This window comes from Ornithorhynchus anatinus, chromosome 4 (assembly GCF_004115215.2).
Source record: "Ornithorhynchus anatinus isolate Pmale09 chromosome 4, mOrnAna1.pri.v4, whole genome shotgun sequence".
NCBI lineage: Eukaryota > Metazoa > Chordata > Mammalia > Monotremata > Ornithorhynchidae > Ornithorhynchus > Ornithorhynchus anatinus.
The window spans coordinates 9,664,840-9,681,572 of record NC_041731.1 but is presented as its reverse complement, the minus strand read 5'-3'; the positions used below and the strand labels follow the sequence as shown (position 1 = coordinate 9,681,572).

The 16,733-nt window shown below is 45.3% G+C and overlaps 1 protein-coding gene across 1 annotated transcript in view; it reads left to right on the top strand.

The window, feature by feature from the left end:
• GLI3 (GLI family zinc finger 3) overlaps positions 1 to 16,733 on the top strand; it is a 212,579-nt gene that overhangs the window by 130,213 nt on the left and 65,633 nt on the right. Inside the window, 3 exon segments of the mRNA XM_039911700.1 lie at positions 4,438 to 4,625; positions 10,218 to 10,364; positions 16,525 to 16,726. Coding sequence (XP_039767634.1) covers positions 4,438 to 4,625; positions 10,218 to 10,364; positions 16,525 to 16,726 — 537 coding nt within the window.

The following is a 16,733-nucleotide window of genomic DNA, read 5'->3' as shown; positions in this document are numbered from 1 at the left end:
TATAAAAGCCTCAAGACTTTGGGACTGCAAGAATCCACAGCCTTCTTTCTTGTATGTGACTCCTCCCTTCCTCTCTCTCCTCTCCCTACCTCTCCCCTTCTCTTTCCATCCTCTAACCCCCTCCCAGCTACTCCTTTTCTGTGTCCTTTTCTCTTTGACTCTCATGGTCTTATTCCCCATCTACCTTTCCCCTCCCGCCCGGCCCCAGTATATATTGTTTCCATTCTGGCTTCTTCCCTTGCGAGTTTTCTGTAATTCCTTTAGTTATCTCATTTTTGGGTTGTAAATATCTGTTGCTGCATATCACAGTCCCTTCTCTCATGTCGGACCCCCCTCTGAGGTTTCTATTCTCTGGGGTTCTGTGAGGTTTCTATACTCAGCCAAGCGCTTAGTACAGTGCTCTGCACACAGTAAGTTCAATAAATACGATTGAATGAATGAATGGTGCCTAAGCGGAAACCATATTTGGTCCCAGAGACGCTAGCCCAGATGTGGACCCCCCTCCGGGGGCCAATCCAGAAGATCCTGTTTGGTCACTGAGGGAATATAATAGTGTTGGTATTTGTTAAGCGCTTACTATGTGCAGAGCACTGTTCTAAGCGCTGGGGTAGATACAGGGTAATCAGGTTGTCCCCCGTGAGGCTCACAGGCTTAATCCCCATTTTCCAGATGAGGTAACTGAGGCACAGAGAAGTTAAGTGACTCGCCCACAGTCACACAGCTGACACGTGGCAGAGCCGGGAGTCGAACCCATGACCTCGGTCTCCGAAGCCCGGGCTCTTTCCACTGAGCCACGCTGCCTCCCCACAATATCTCCTCGTATTTATTGAGCACTTACCGTGTACAGAGCACTGACTAAGGGCTTAGGAGAGTACAGTACAAAAATAAACAGACACATTCCCTGTCCACAGTGAGTTTACAATCTACCGGTGCAAACTTGAGCAGTAGTGACGGGGTCCAGGTTGCAGAATCCGAGGAAGGACACAATACTTTAAGAAGGCTAATTAGAGTGGGAAGACAGCCTGAAATTATAAGTAAAACTATTTCCATTACATGTCAGAATGTCAGATAAGTTAAGGAGAGTACGGATAGCAGAATCTTAAGAGGGGAAGTACTAGAGAGGGACAGGAAGTAGTGGAAAAATCAGTCAAGAGCAGAAACACTGAGGATGCAGGAGATTTAATTGCATATAGTTAATCCTACGAGTCACTGATTTATTTGTTCAATACAATATGAAATGACTAGATTATCAGTGTAGTGTATAGCATGCACATAAAGTAACAGTGTCTAACAAAAAGAGAAAGTATATTAGTTCAACCGAGAACTTTTGAAGCCGAGTTGCCACCCGATATACTAATAACAAATCTAATCGTTAGATGGATAACGTGCATTAAATTATCAGGCTCTTGAAGGTTCGCCTGGATTCCAAGAACAGATTTCAAACTACCTTCAGATTTGACCGGTGCAGAACTGGTTTGACCGTGACCAAACTCCGTAAGATCTCGCAGGCTCGAAACCCCTGCCACTTGGCAAGGAAGAGTCATTGTTGGGCTTGAAGGGAGAGATAATATATTCTATGTCAGCAGGTTTTTTGGTAAGCTGAAATGTGCACCAAGTTCACTCAGTTACTCAAAATAATAATGATAATAATGTTGGTATTTGTAAAGTGCTTACTATGTGCCGAGCACTGTTCTAAGCGCTGGGGTAGATGCAGGGTAATCAGGTTGTCCCACGTGAGGCTCACAGTTAATCCCCATTTTACAGATGAGGTAACTGAGGCCCAGAGAAGTGAAGTGACTTGCCCACAGTCACACAGCTGACAAGTGGCAGAGTCGGGAATCGAACTCATGACCTCTGACTCCTAAGCCCGGGCTCTTTCCACTGAGCCACGCTGAAGCTATCATCTCCCAACTCCCATTTTCTCTCCACATCTCTTTCCAAGCTAAAGGTCTAATCGTGTACCACGTCAAGGAATACGGATGATACTACTAAAAGTAAAGGGACGTGCGTGTGTTCTAACAGCATATTAGTGAAGCCATGTTGAAATTTGCTCCTTACTATTGCATTAGTTGGTTTCTCTGTCCTGAGATTTTTGTCACATATATACAGAAGGTCTCATACCTCAGAATTCAGCACAGCATTCAGCAAACAGAATCTTCAGACGTGACTACCCTTTCACTATTTGTCAGAGTTAAAATTCGGATTTTTTAGAAGACGAATCTAAACAGAGCTAGAAACTGCTGGATATATGGTGGGAAGGTCAAGAAAAGGTTTCATTTTATGTTTAGTACATCACTATTTTATGCTCTCGTTGCTCCAAACAGAATGGAATTAAATTGCTGTTGAGGCAATATCCTTCCACATGAAACCTTCTTTAGTGCTCTCTCACTGAGAAATGTAAGTGATTAAATGTGGATGTTTGAACTTGGACTTTGTAGAAACATAACAAGATGGATGAAAAGGCAATAACAAATTAGATAATGTTATAATATTTCATTCAAGCAATTTGATCTGTTTTCTGCCTCGACATTATTACTCTATACGTAATCTTACCTGGATCCTTTCCGCCTCTAGCCTATAAGCTTGCTGTGGGCAGGGAATGTAACTGTTTATTGTCGTAATGTACTCTCCCAAGCACTCTGCACGCAATAAGCTCTCAATAAATGCGACTGACCGACTGACTTTCCCATTGCCGAGGAAGCCCTCAAATAGTTCAAGGCTGGGGAATTGAAGACAGGAAGGCTTACGTGTAAGGAGGAAGCCCAGAAGCAGGATGCAGAGAAAACATTGAGATAAGATATAAAACAAATACAATTAAACTTTCTGTGCTCTGGGCTGAATAAACCTTCCCATTTTAGTTTGTGTTCTTGCCCCTGCCCGATCCGTTTACCTTGATTCTAGGGAAGCAGAGTGGCCCACTGGAAAGAGCACGGGCCCGGGAGTCAGAGGACATGGCTTCTTATCCCAGCTCTGCCACATGTCACCTTGGGCATGTCATTTCACTTGTCTGTGCCTCAGTTCCCTCATTTGTAAAATGGGGATTGAGACTGTGCGCCCCATGTGGGACAGAGTCTGTGACCGATCCGATTAGCTCGCGTCTACCCCTGCGTTTAGAACAGTGCCTGCACAGCGCTTAACAAACACCACGATTATTGTCATTATTACCCCAGCAACTAGCCCAGTGCTTTGCACGTAGTAGTCGCATAATGAATGCCGTTACTAACTATACAATCGATAAGAGTTACAAGAAGAGGATCAAATGATAAACACAGGGAGGAACACAAAGAGTTTACACTATCGTGTAAGCTCTTTGTGGGTAGGAAATAATGTTGGTATTTTGTTAAGCGCTTACTATGTGCCGAGCACTGTTCTAAGCGCTGGGGTAGATACAGGGTAATCAGGTCCCATGCGGGGCTCACAGTCTTAATCCCCATTTTCCAGATGAGGTAACTGAGGCAGGAAATGTGTCTATCGGGTCAGTTGCATTTTACTCTCCCGAGAACTTGGTACAGTGCTCTGGACCCAGTTAAGGGCTCAAATATCATTGATTGAGTTAATAACTAAGCAGCTATGTTTGTTTATGCTATTTAAGTGTGTGGCATGACTACATTAGTCATAATATACCAAGAAGAACCCTTGGAAAAGTCTAAAGAACAGTATTCTATTTTTAGAAAGAAAAACAAGAATGTGATAGCAGGACAAGGAAGGATGTCTCAGTTCAGTCAATCCATCCGTTGTATTTATTGAGTGCTTACTTTGTGCAGAGCACTGTAGTGAGTGCTTGGGAGAGTACAATATAACGGACGTCTTCCTTCCCCATCACGACCTTACATGTTGAACATTTATTGTGCTCTGTTTTCACTTGTGCTCAGACGGGAGGCTCTGGCTCGATTGGGTTCCCTCTCCCCGAGTTACTGTATAAGAGAATCCTATTCCCAACTATCATCAAGGTAGAGAAAAGAATACTTGAGAAGCAGCATGGCCTAGTGGATAGAGCACAAGCCTGGGAGTCAGAAGAACCTGGGTTCTAATCCGGCCTCAGCCACTTGCCTGCTGTGTGATCTTGGGCAAGCCACTTCACTTCTCCGGGCCTCAGTAAAATGGAGATTGAGACCGTGAGTCCCATATGGGACGGGGACCGTGTCCAACCCGACTCGCTTGTGTCCACCTCAGCACTTAATTCGAGCCCGTTGCCGGCAGGGATTGTCTCTATTTGTTGCTGAATTGTACTTCCCAAGCGCTTAGCACACGGTAAGCGCTCAATAAATGCGACTGTATGAACGAACGGCACATGGCGTTTAACAAATGCCACAGTTATCTTTATTTTCATTACTACTACAACTCGACCCCCAGCTTTCAGAACAACGTGTTAACTGAAAATCCCATTTTACTTACGTAGTCATGTCTGTTTCTCTTGTGTGTGTCTTCTCCGTTTAGCAGTCCGACGTACTCAGACCTGCCCTTCATTAGAATCTCCCCGCACAGAAATCCAGCCGCGACCTCGGAGTCTCCTTTCAGCCCTCCCCACCCTTACATAAACCCCTACATGGACTACATCCGCTCCCTGCACAGCAGCCCTTCTCTGTCTATGATCTCAGCGGCCCGCGGGCTGAGCCCTACCGACGGTGAGTCAGAGACCGGTGTCTTCTTTTCCAAGACTTGGACCGCAGCCGCTGACCGTTTTTGGTTGGGTTTCCTTCCTCGCGGAATCGGGAATTGCTCTACGGTGCATTAGGCCGTTCCTGATGTACTGCGTTTCGGATTCTCAAACGGCGGCGTTTTAATGAAAGTTTCTCCTCCTGCGCTCGGAACGTCGTGGTGGTTTGGGATCAGGAGGCCTGCCCTTGGGGAATTGGGTCTCCCTGCCTTATCCTTGGACGAAACTATAATAATAATAATGTCGGTATTTGTTAAGCGCTTACTATGTGCAGGGCACTGTTGTCAGCGCTGGGGTAGACGCAGGGGAATCAGGTCGTCCCACGTGGGGCTCACAGTCTTAATCCCCATTTTACAGATGAGGGAACTGAGGCACAGAGAAGTGAAGTGACTTGCCCACAGTCACCCAGCTATCTGTTGCTTCCTCCCCGAAATGCATGTTAATGTCTTTCTCGTCCACTGCATTACGAACGCCTTGAAGGCAGGGATGGCGTCTGCCTACTCCAGTGTATTATACTCCTCCAAGTGCTCAGTACAGTGCACTGACCGTGAGCTCGTTGTGGGCAGGGGATGCGTCTCTTTATTGTCATACTGTACTCTCCCAAACAATTAGTACAGTGCTCTGCTCACGTAAGTGCTCAATAAATACGGTTGAATGAATGAACCGCACACAGTGAGCCCTCATAAAACACTAAATATTTTAATACGTGGTCCCAACTTGATGGCAGGTGTGCCCTGGGGGTGGTGACATGCTGAGAGCTGAGCGAGGAACTGGACTGATGCAAAAATCTGCCTTGTGCCACCCCCCGTCTGTTCTTCCATCCTCTTTACCAGTATTGTTCTTTTCTGCTAATTTTGAAATACACAAGACCTCGAGTGGAGGCAAGGTTGGCTACCGCTGGTAGATTCTTGTGTTCCTACCCTCTGAAGAAGTAGTTCTCTCCCTTGATGAATTATTAATGATAATTACAAGGAATCGTAGTGATTGTATAATAGAAACGATAACACTTGTGGTATTTATTAAGCACTTGCTATGCGTCAAGCACTATATTAAGCACTGGGATAGATACAAGGTAAGAGGTCAGATAGAGTTGCACACAGGGCTCGTAGTCTATGTAGGAGAGAGAACAGGTACTAAAACGCCATTTTCAGCGTGGCTCAGTGGAAAGAGCCCGGGCTTGGGAGTCAGAGGTCATGGGTTCGAATCCCGGCTCTGCCGCTTGTAAGCTGTGTGACCGTGGGCAAGTCACTTCACTTCTCTGTGCCTCAGTTCCCTCATCTGTAAAATGGGGATAAACTGTGAGCCTCACGTGGGACGACCTGATTTCCCCGCATCTCCCCCAGCGCTTAGAACAGTGCTCGGCGCATAGTAAGCGCTTAACAGATACCAACATTATTACATTATAGATGAGGAAATTGAGACCCGGGGAAGTGACGTGACTTACCCGAGGTCCTACAGCCAAGATCAGAACCCAGGTCCTCTGCCTCTCAGGCCCATGCTCTACCATACGGAGAGGCACACCTTCATTATACGTAGAAGCTGCTCAAATAAATTAAGGTGGAAGCAAAAGGGGGCACCTCTGTCCCTGCCACCATTTTACGTGGCCACCTGTGTCAGCCTATTTTTCTTGGTTCTTTGGGAGGTCACGTGGATATATAGTATCTGGACTTGTGCCACTCCAGGTGCAAGAGTTGGGGTGGGGAGAAGGCACAGAGTCAGGTAGGAAAGAGGAGAAAAAGTGAACGAAGGGAAAAAGAGAGGAGGAAAGGGGGAAGGGAAGAGTCATCTTTTATCTCCGCCTCCAGATCTGGCCTGGTGGCCCCCGACACGGGCCTCGGTGGATCAGTTCATCCTGGGCTTGCACCCCTTTCTCCTGGGTAACGGTGGCGGAGACCCTAGAGGCCCTCCCGAGGGAACTAGCTACCTAGGAATGGCCATGAATGGTCGTTTCCGGTTCAGCCGGAAACTGGCAACCCTGACTGGGCCAGAAAATCCCAGTCGTGGCTCCAGATAAGTAGTTTGTCTGCGGTCGGGCTGGCTTCGGTTTTGATGGTGATAACTTCTGACGATGATGCTAAAGTGGGGAAAGTCCTCCTCTTGCTCTTCTTCCAACTTCCTGCTGCCAAACTGCCAACATTGCTATTGAGCTGGAACATTGCTCTCCCTCCATTCCAGCTGATGGTAAGAATGATAATGATGGCATTTCGTAAGCACTTACTATGTGCCAAGCACTGTTCTAAGGGCTGGGGTAGATGCAAGATAACTAGGTTGGGCACAATAGTTAATAATGTTGGTACTTGTTAAGCGCTTACTATGTGCAGAGCACCGTTCTAAGCGCTGGGGGAGGTACAGGGTCATCAGGTAGTCCTACGTGAGGCTCACAGTTAATCCCCATTTTACAGATGAGGTAACTGAGGCACAGAGAAGTGAAGTGACTTGCCCACAGTCACACAGCTGACAACAGTTCAGGTCGGTACTACCAGTTAGGTACTTTGAGGGTGGAACAAAACTCTGAAGTTGTAGCCATCCCCCTGCATTGGATGAGAATTAATAATGTTGGTATTTGGTAAGTGCTTACTATGTGCAAAGCACTGTTCTAAGCGCTGGGGTAGATACAAGGTAATGAGGTTGTTCCACATAGGGCTCGCAGTCTTCACCCCCATTTTGCAGATGTGGTAACTGAGGCACAGAGAAGTTAAGTGACTTGCCCAGAGCCACGCAGCTGATAGGCGGCAGAGCCGGGATTCGAACCCATCACCTCTGACTCCCAAGCCCGGGCTCTTGCCACTACGCCACGCCACATCTCTAGCATGACCTAGTGGAAAGAACAGGGGCCTGAAAGTCAAAGGACCTGGATTCAAATCCCAGCTGTGTCAATTGTGTGACCTTGGGAAAGTCACTTAATTTCTCTGGGCCTCAAGTTTCCTCAGCAATAAAATGGAGACTAAATATCTGTTCTCCCTCCTACTTAGACTGCAAGCTCCATGTGTGATAGGTATAGATCTGTCTCTCTCTAATAGAGAGAGGGAGAAAGAGAGAGATGGGCTAACGTATCCATTCAAATCATGCAACATAAAAATATAGTTTAGCTTAATGCCCTAACCACATACCCTTAGAAATCTGCTTTTTCTTTTAAACCAAGCTGCCAGTGTTAATGTTAGTTAACCCAAACACTTATGTCAGGAGACTCAGGAAGTATTTTAAGCGTGTCTGGAAAGGCACTGTGATTGTCCAGTGCTATAAGAACCTTTAAATTCAGAGACCTGATGTAATGAGCCATTTTCCCTTATTTGGCAAACATATGTTCCTACTTTAATATTACCTACTAAAGAAGGTACCGTCGGTTCAGAGTGGATTCCACTGATTCTAGAATTGAGCTCGAATTGGCTATAAATGGTCTCAGCTATTTTTGGAATCTTATTTTCCTGAGATTTCTGTGGGTCTGATATTTCTCCAATCATTTCCTATCGCTGTTTTTGCAAATCTCTACGTATGGACTGGGGAGGGGTGACGCAAGTTACTGTCATCGCTGTGATGTTGTTCTGTAAACCGGAAAGTATATAGGCAATCCCTGTAGATATCTTTCAGATCTCGTGATTAGAAAGACGGGTTTGATGTCTTCATTGATTTTCATGGTATTTGTTAAGCACTTACCGTGGGTCAACCACCATTCTAAGTGCTGGGCTAGGTACAAGCCAATCAGGTCAGACAATCCCTGTCCCTCATGGGGAGCGTGATATTGAATTCCTATTTTACAGATGAGGAAACTGAGGCACAGAGAAGTTAAGTGACTTTCCCAGTCACACAACAGGCAAGCGTTGGATCCAGATTTAGAACTCAGGTCCTTCTGACCTCCAGTGCCTTTTCCATTAGGTCACACTGCTAACGCCCATCACCCTGGAAACTACAGAAGAGCAGCTGTGTTTCTGACGCTGGCCACTGTCTCAAAGTAATCCTCTAGCCCAGTTTGGTCCAAACTAATGTAGTTCATGGTCCCTCTCAAATATTAGAGATGGGCTGTTACTTTGGGCTTGGATTTTTATTAATTTGGAGTGGTCTACACCCAAAACCTTGCCTTTAATCTATCAATCTATCAAATTTATCGAGAGCTCACTGTGTGCAGAGCACTCTACTAAGTGCTTGGGAGAATACAATATAATGGTAAACTTGTTCCTTGCCCACAACGAGCTTACAACCTAGAAGCGGGGGAGGCAGACAGCAGGATGGAGTCCATTGGTTCGGGAACAGTAGATAAAGAGAAAAGTGAGATGGGAGTGAGGGGTTGGGGAAGAGGAAGATGAAGGGGGTGAGGTTGGAGTGTGGAAAGAGAAGACTGGGAGGGTGGTGGGAAAATGACATAAAGAGAATGGAGTTTGAGCCCCTTCGCTATCCTCTTCCTTTCCTCAATTCAGTGAATGAGATGCAGTTTTCTCAAGCCCCACCTGCATGCCCAAATGAACTCTCACTGCCAATACTAGAAATATTCATGGACTATTAGTATTCAAGAGATTAGAAACAGATTTGTAAGGCAAAGTCTTGATATATGTTTATCATTCAGGTGTATGCCTCAGTGGTTTTCTAATTATACCATCAGTAGAGTTATAGTCAGCAAAGCTGCACCACGGTGAGGCATCCAGGGGGCTCCGAGCCCAAAGTAACAGCCCATCGCCAATATTAGAAAGAGACCATGAGCTACATTAGCTTTGACCGAACTGGGCAAGAGGATTACTTTAAGACAGTGGCCGGCATCGGAAACGCAGCTGCTTTTCTTTAGTTGCCAGGGTGATGGGCATTGAGAAATCCTGAGAGTGAGCCTTCTTTTATTTAATCAATCATATATATTGAGCTCTCGCTGTGTGCAGAGCACTGAACTAAGCGCTTGGGAGAATACGATACAACAATATGGACACAGTCCCTGCCCGCAACGAGCTTTCTTTCTCTTCATTTGTTCTCTTTAGAACAGAGCTCTCCAAACTTCTCCGCGCTTCTCAAAACTCTTCAAAATTTAAGCATGCCTCTCCACATCAAGTGGAACTCGTGAACCTTAGTTAAAGGGCACTTGGTCAGATTTCTCCCCTTTTACTTATTTATATTCATTCATCTCCCGCTTCAACCCTCCTCTCTATGCCTTCTCATCTCTCTCACCATCGACCTCTTACATCCTCCCTTCTAACCGAATCCCCCTTTCCCTTCACGTCCAACAAGCCACTTTTCTCCCCGTCTTCTAAGCCCTTCTCAAAGTAAATTCTTCCTTACTGCTATTCCAGGACTTCCATGTCACCTAAGCGCTCATCCTCCCCATCGCCGTGCGTTGTAATGCTTATCTTTAAACTCCGTCGCTTCTCCCTACCTATTTATTTTATCTAATTTATTTTAGCGTCCATCACAGTCATCAGACTGGAAGTTCCGTGAGGCTGGGGATCATGGCGCTCTCTACGATCTTTATCGTACTTCCCCAAGCCTTCGGTTAAGTGCCCTTTGCAGAGAAGAGTGTTCAGTGAATGCAGTTGAGCGAAGACGAAATAACCGACTGTATTTTTTCCTCATTGTCCCTTTTTAGCACCACACGCTGGAGTCAGCCCAGCGGACTATTACCACCAGATGGCTCTTCTGGCAGGACAGCGCAGCCCCTATGCGGACATCATCCCTTCGGCCGCCACAGCCGGTGCCGGGGCTCTCCACATGGAATACCTTCACGCCATGGAAAGTAAGTGATGCAGCACTGGACTAGCAGCAGCGTAGGGTGCTTCCATCCATTTGCCACGGGGCCTAAATCGGTACTGAGTCCTGAAAGAAGAGAGACAGATGAGAGGCTCTAGGCAGGTGCATCCCTTGGCTTATCCCCATCTTTTCTTTTTATTTGTTTGTTTGTTTCATGGTGTTTATTAAGCGCTTGCTATATGGAAAACACTGTTTTCAGCACTGGGGTAGGTACAGGTTAATTAAGTCAAACCAAGTCCCTGTCCAGCCCGGGGCTCCCAATCTAAGTAGGAGGGAGAACACGTATTTAATCCCCACTTCACATTTTTTTTTAAAATGGTATTTGTTAAGCGCTTACTATGAGCACTGTTCTAAGCTCTGGGGTAGGTACAGGGTAATCAGATTGTCTCACGTGGGGCTCACATTTTTTAATCCCCATATTTACAGATGAGGTAACTGCGGCACAGAGAAGTTAAGTGACTTGCCCAAGGTCACGCGGCAGACAAATGGTGGAGCCGGGATTAGAACCCACGACCTCTGACTCCCGAGCCTGGGCTCTTTCCACTAAACCACGCTGCTTCTCTGAGGAAACTGAGGCACAGAGAAGTGAAGTGACTTGCCCAAGGCCACCCAGCAAGTAACTGGCAGAGCCAGGATTAGAAATCAGGTCCTCGGACTCCAAGGGTCATGCTCTTTCTACTAGGCCACACTGCATCTCACGGTATTTCAGGACTTTCTGTGTGTCAGGAACTGTGCTAAGCACTGGAATAGATACAAGCAAATCAGGTTGGATACAGTCCTTGTCCCTCACGGGGCTCAAAGTCTTAATCCCCATTTTACAGATGAAATAACTGAGGCACAGAGATGCTAAGTGATTTGTCCAAGGTCATCTGACTCCCAGGCTGGGCTCTTCCCACTAGGCCATGCCGTTTCTCGTTAATGGACAATGCATTTCTTCTTTGTCACTCTCGAGCTTTCAGTCCTCTGAATCTTCAACTCTAGCAGATAGCGTATTGGGCCTGGGAGTCAGAGGGACCTGGGTTCTAATCCCAGCTCTGCCACTTGTCTGCTGTGTGATCTTAGGCAAATCACATTTTCAGGCAGAAACATGGTTACTTCTAGAGATGGCGCTCAACCAATGTGAGGCAAGACTGTAAGCACCGCTAGATTATAAATTGCTTGAGCGCAGGGATCGTGCTATTGTACTCTCCCAAGTCCTTGGTATAGTTGTTTTGCTCATAGTAAGTGCTCAGTAAATATCATCGACTGATTTGATTTAGGCCCTTAGTTCTGCTCCAACAGACTCAAACCACCAGTCAAATTGGAGTGTTCTCCAGAGCACTTCGAACAGTCATCGTTGTTAGGTATGGCACCTTTTCTCGGAGGAGGATTCATTCAAACCTTCTAGGGTTGTTGACTGTATGAGGAAGAGCAGTCACTTTTACAAACTCTAGATTAAGGTACCTCAGGAAGAAAGTGCGCACCAAGTCTGAATTGCTTATTTTGTGTCCTTTGGCTCTGCTGCTGGGCTCCTCTTTTTGAGTCACTCATTGCATCATTGGCCTCAGCTCCTAATGATTCCTTTGGGTCATTGATTTAGAGCACAGATACACTAAGATCAAAGAATATTATCCTTCAGGGCATCAGAGATTTCTCAGTCTATTTCAATTTATTTACTGCGAATACACTGCCGAGGTTCCTAAGTATCTGATGAAGACACAAACCAGAAGGTAGAAAAGATCATCTGAAATATACTATCTCAGCTAGGAGCGTAGCTCCCACCTATCTTCCCAGGGCAGAGATTTGATATGTAGATTTTGTTTGCTAAAGCATCCTTGTGGTGTGACTTTTTTTTCGAACTGTATAACTCATATTTCAGATTCATTATAACCTCCTCAGCTTTTCAATTAGGAATCATTTCAGCATTAGGGGGGAAGAATGAGGTGTTCTAATGCAAATGAATTATTTTTAGACAGTAAATAGAGAATTGAAATAAGGGAGCCTCCTCAGAAGGTCAGTCTGTGTCACCTTCCTTCTTTGATGAGAATATGTTTAGTCAGGCAACAACTCCTTTTATCTAAATAGAAGCTGAAGTTGCCTTTTACTTTGTAAAAACTGATTAAAAGTATCTTCACTTGTCTGAGTATACAGTAAATTAATTGTCATGAAGTAGGAAACTGGATGTCCTATCATTCATCACGATGAAATAAAATCCTTTCTTCTTTGTCAGAATTTTAAATTAGAACAGAGAAACAAAACAATTAGTGGAAGCCCAAACGAAGGTGTCTTTTATTTTTGACTGTAAGAAAGCCCATGCTTCCATTGAACAGGGAGCAGTGAGATCAATCAATCGATCAATAGTATTTATTAAGCATTTACTATATGCAGAGATCTGTACTAAGCACTCGGAAGAGGACAATACAGTAGAATTGAGAGATATGATACCTATCTTTAAGGGGTTTACTGGGAAGACAGGCATTTAAATTTATTACAGGTAGGGGAAGCAGCAGTGTATAAGGATAGGTGAATGAGTACCGTGAGGGTGGGGTGAGTATCAAAGTGCTTAAGAGGTACAAACCCAAGTAATAATAATAATAATATTGGTATTTGTTAAGCGCCTACTATGTGCAGAGCACTGTTCTAAGCGCTGGGGTAGACACAGGGGAATCAGGTTGTCCCACGTGGGGCTCACAGTCTTAATCCCATTTGACAGATGAGGTAACTGAGGCACAGAGAAGTGAAGTGACTTGCCCACAGTCACACAGCTGACAAGTGGCAGAGCCGGGATTCGAACCCATGACCTCTGACTCCAAAGCCCGGGCTCTTTCCACTGAGCCACGCTGCTTCTCATGCGGATGGGAGGGTGAACAAGATAGGGAAATGAGGTGCTAAGGCAGGGAGAGCCTCTCGACAAGACCAAAGTGAAACATCCAATTTTTCTCACATCTTGTGGTAATAATGAATAGGATCTGGGTTCCCAGCTTCTTTGACCGGCCTGCCGAGGTGGTCTCGGTTCTCTAGCGAAGAGCTTAAAATGGACGGAAAACGCCTTCTCCCATCATTTCTAAATACGGAGGCGGGCTTTTGTTACTTGAAATCTAAAGCATAGGTGCTACTCTAGCCATGAGAAATTTTAGAGATCTTTTGCAGGTTGAAGAATTTAAAAATTAGGTCATTTGTTCCTCTGATTTTAGTCAATTCGAGCTTAATTTTTAACTCCATCTAGCCACCGTATTACATAAACCTAAGGCACAATAAATACTATCGATTGAATGACTGGCACTTCTCATACCCTATCTGGGCCACACTCAGCTTCAGCGAGATTAGTTATCCACTCAGAAACTGGTGGCTATTTCGAGAATGGGAGAGGGAAGGACTTAATAACCCTGACCTTGCAATTTTGGTTGCCTGACACATTAGAAAGCAACTCGGGTTTATTTCTTCATTGGAAGGCTGAGGAGATAAGCATCTCACACTAAGTAAATGTTGAAATGTTTGGAGCAGATGCCAAGGTAAAATAGAAAAGTTGACTTAAGCTGTCATAGATGCTTAGAAACTGGGAATACTAGTTGGTTTTTTTTTACAGTAATATAGCAATAATGGAGCTGGGCCAAAGTCACGGCTCGCATTCACAGTGGGACCCAGAAGGGAGACAGTACACATTACGTGCATCGCTGTAGAGATGACCACTGGCTTCAGAGGTGACCCACCTGATGGTGCTTCTGACTTTGGCCTTCCCCAACTTCCTAAAATGCCTGTCCCACTCAGGTTGCCCAAGCTACCTCCTTCTCCTCATGCCACAGTCCTCTCCCTTAGCTCAAATGGTAGAATGCTCGCTTAGCGTGCGAGAGGTAGCGAGATTGATGTCTGCATTCTCCCATCTAACTTAGAGAAGGAGCATTGCATAGTGGATAGAGCACGGGCCTGGGAGTCAGAAGATCATGGGTTCTAATTCCGGCTCTGCCACCTGTCTGCTGTGTGGCTCTGGGCATGTCTGTTCACTTGTCTGTGCCTCAGTTACCTCATCTGTAAAATGGGGATGGAGACTGTGACCCCCCCACATGGGAAAAGGACTGTGACCAACCTGATTTGCTTGTATCCACCCCAGAGCTTAGTTCGGTGCCTGGCCCGTAGTAAGTGCTTAACAAATTCCACAATCATTATCATTATCGTTATCATTAATAATAATAATAATAATATCTCTACCTCCCCATCACTTCATCCTTCATTTTTCAATATTTGTTTTCTCGCATCAGGGTGTCTCTTATAGCCCCTCAAGGGCAGGGTTCATGTCTTACAACTCTACCGTACTCTCCCAAGTGCTTAGGACAGTGCTCTGCAAGCAGGAAGTGCTCAAAAAAATAATTGATTGATCTGATTTTCTCTGAACTGTGGCATATCAATCAATTTATGTCTCTTTTTGCCCTCTTAAGCTAGATATTGCCTGGTCGTTGCAGGGGTAATCCGTAAAGCCTTTTGATTCTAATACTGAAACCGTGCACCTGAGAAGAAAGCTGGGAGCGAGGGGCTGAGGGAGGGACTGAGGGGGATGTTGAGGGAGAAGCTGCCCGCTGTCCTCTCTCTAACCCTCTTTTGCCCTGCAGTGATGCATTCAGAGTCATCACCAGTGTTTACAGACAAGGGGCGCCTTCAGGCAATTATATAGAGGAGGGTACTGTATATTTACGTCTTTCATTATGCAGCTCCAAAGCGCTCAAGTCTGTACACATTACAGACTATATTCTCACTGTGAGAATACTATTCTCCCTCCTTCTTAGACCGTGGGCTTCGGCGGGACAGGGACTATATCCAAACCGATTGCTGCGCATCTACCTCAGCGCTTAGAACAAAGTGAATGCTTAATAAATATCACAGTTAGCTGGAATGATCCTTCAGGATCAAGACCCTCATGAATGTCATCGTCAGAATTTAGCTAATAATAATATCTGGGGTGCGTTAAGCGTTTTTTACATGCCACTGTCCTAACCACTGGTGTGGATATAATAATCAGGTCAAACACGGTTCCTGTCTCATATGGGCCTCACAACCTAAGAGGGAGGGAGAACTTGTATTTAATTCCCATTTTACAAATAAGAAAACGGAGGCACAGTGAAGTGATTTGATCGAGGTCATATAGCCGGCAAGTGGCTGAGCTGGGATTTGGACCCAGGTCTCCTAACTCCCAGCTCCCTGATCTTTCCACTCGGCTTTGTTGATAATACTTCTCGTTATCTATCATTGTCCTTGTCTTTTACGTTGTTTTTATATTTTTACATATTCATTTTTCCCGAGGCATCGTTCGCCAATCCTCTCTCCCTCCCCTTTTCGAGCCCCCTGAGGACCAGGGACCGTGTTTAACTCTCACTTGTAAATTTTTTGCCCAGCACTTAGTACAGAACTTTATACATAGTAGCTACAATGCTATCGTTACTTTTACTAGTAAAACCCTAATTGGTGAGTCATGTATGTCCCAGTGGAGAAACGGTCTAAAAGCCGACTCTATAGAGTCGCTTCCGGTTTCTCTCCCTTCAACCCCCCATTTGGGAAATGTGAAAACAGAAATACCATTCAAGATCATGAATATTTCTTGGGTCTCAGGCCGTCGATTTAGATGTCTTTCTTCTACTGATCAGGTTCTTAAAATCGCTCCATTCTAGTTTGGGGGTGTCATGGGTTAAGTTTAGAGTAATTAAAAATATGAAGAGATGAAGTATTCCAGTATAAATAAGGTATTTTAGAAGTCTATTTTCAGCTCATTGCATTAGAAAGGTGGGGGTCTGAGCTTGTTGTGTAACTCTGTTTTGAACCACTTGTCTCATTGCTTGTGGTGGAATTAATGATGTGAATGTCTAAGCCGCCATCAGATTCATAAATCACCAGAAATGAGAGGGATAACACATAAAAGTCTCTCCCTTTTGTTTAGCAATTTATCATTTTGCTTGCACATTAATAAACAGAGCTCCCCTGAGGTAAGCCCCTGGAAGATAAATATTTCTCCCTAATTTTCCTCAATTGGAGCTAGTAGATCACAGAAGGGTAGAGAGGCGTATTTCAGCCAGTGCGCGATTTGACGACTCCTTCGGCACGTGGCCGTAGTAATGAAAAAGCGGGTCCGGAGCACAATCCTAGGTAATTGGATTTTTTGTTTTGTTTTGTTCACATAACAGGCACCAGATTTCCCAGCCCAAGGTTGTCAGCTAGGCCCAGCCGGAAACGGACGCTGTCCATATCGCCGCTGTCCGATCATAGTTTTGACCTCCAGACCATGATTCGAACATCTCCCAACTCCTTGGTCACAATTCTTAATAATTCTCGTAGCAGCTCCTCAGCCAGTGGCTCTTATGGCCACTTGTCTGCAAGTGCAATAAGGTAGGTA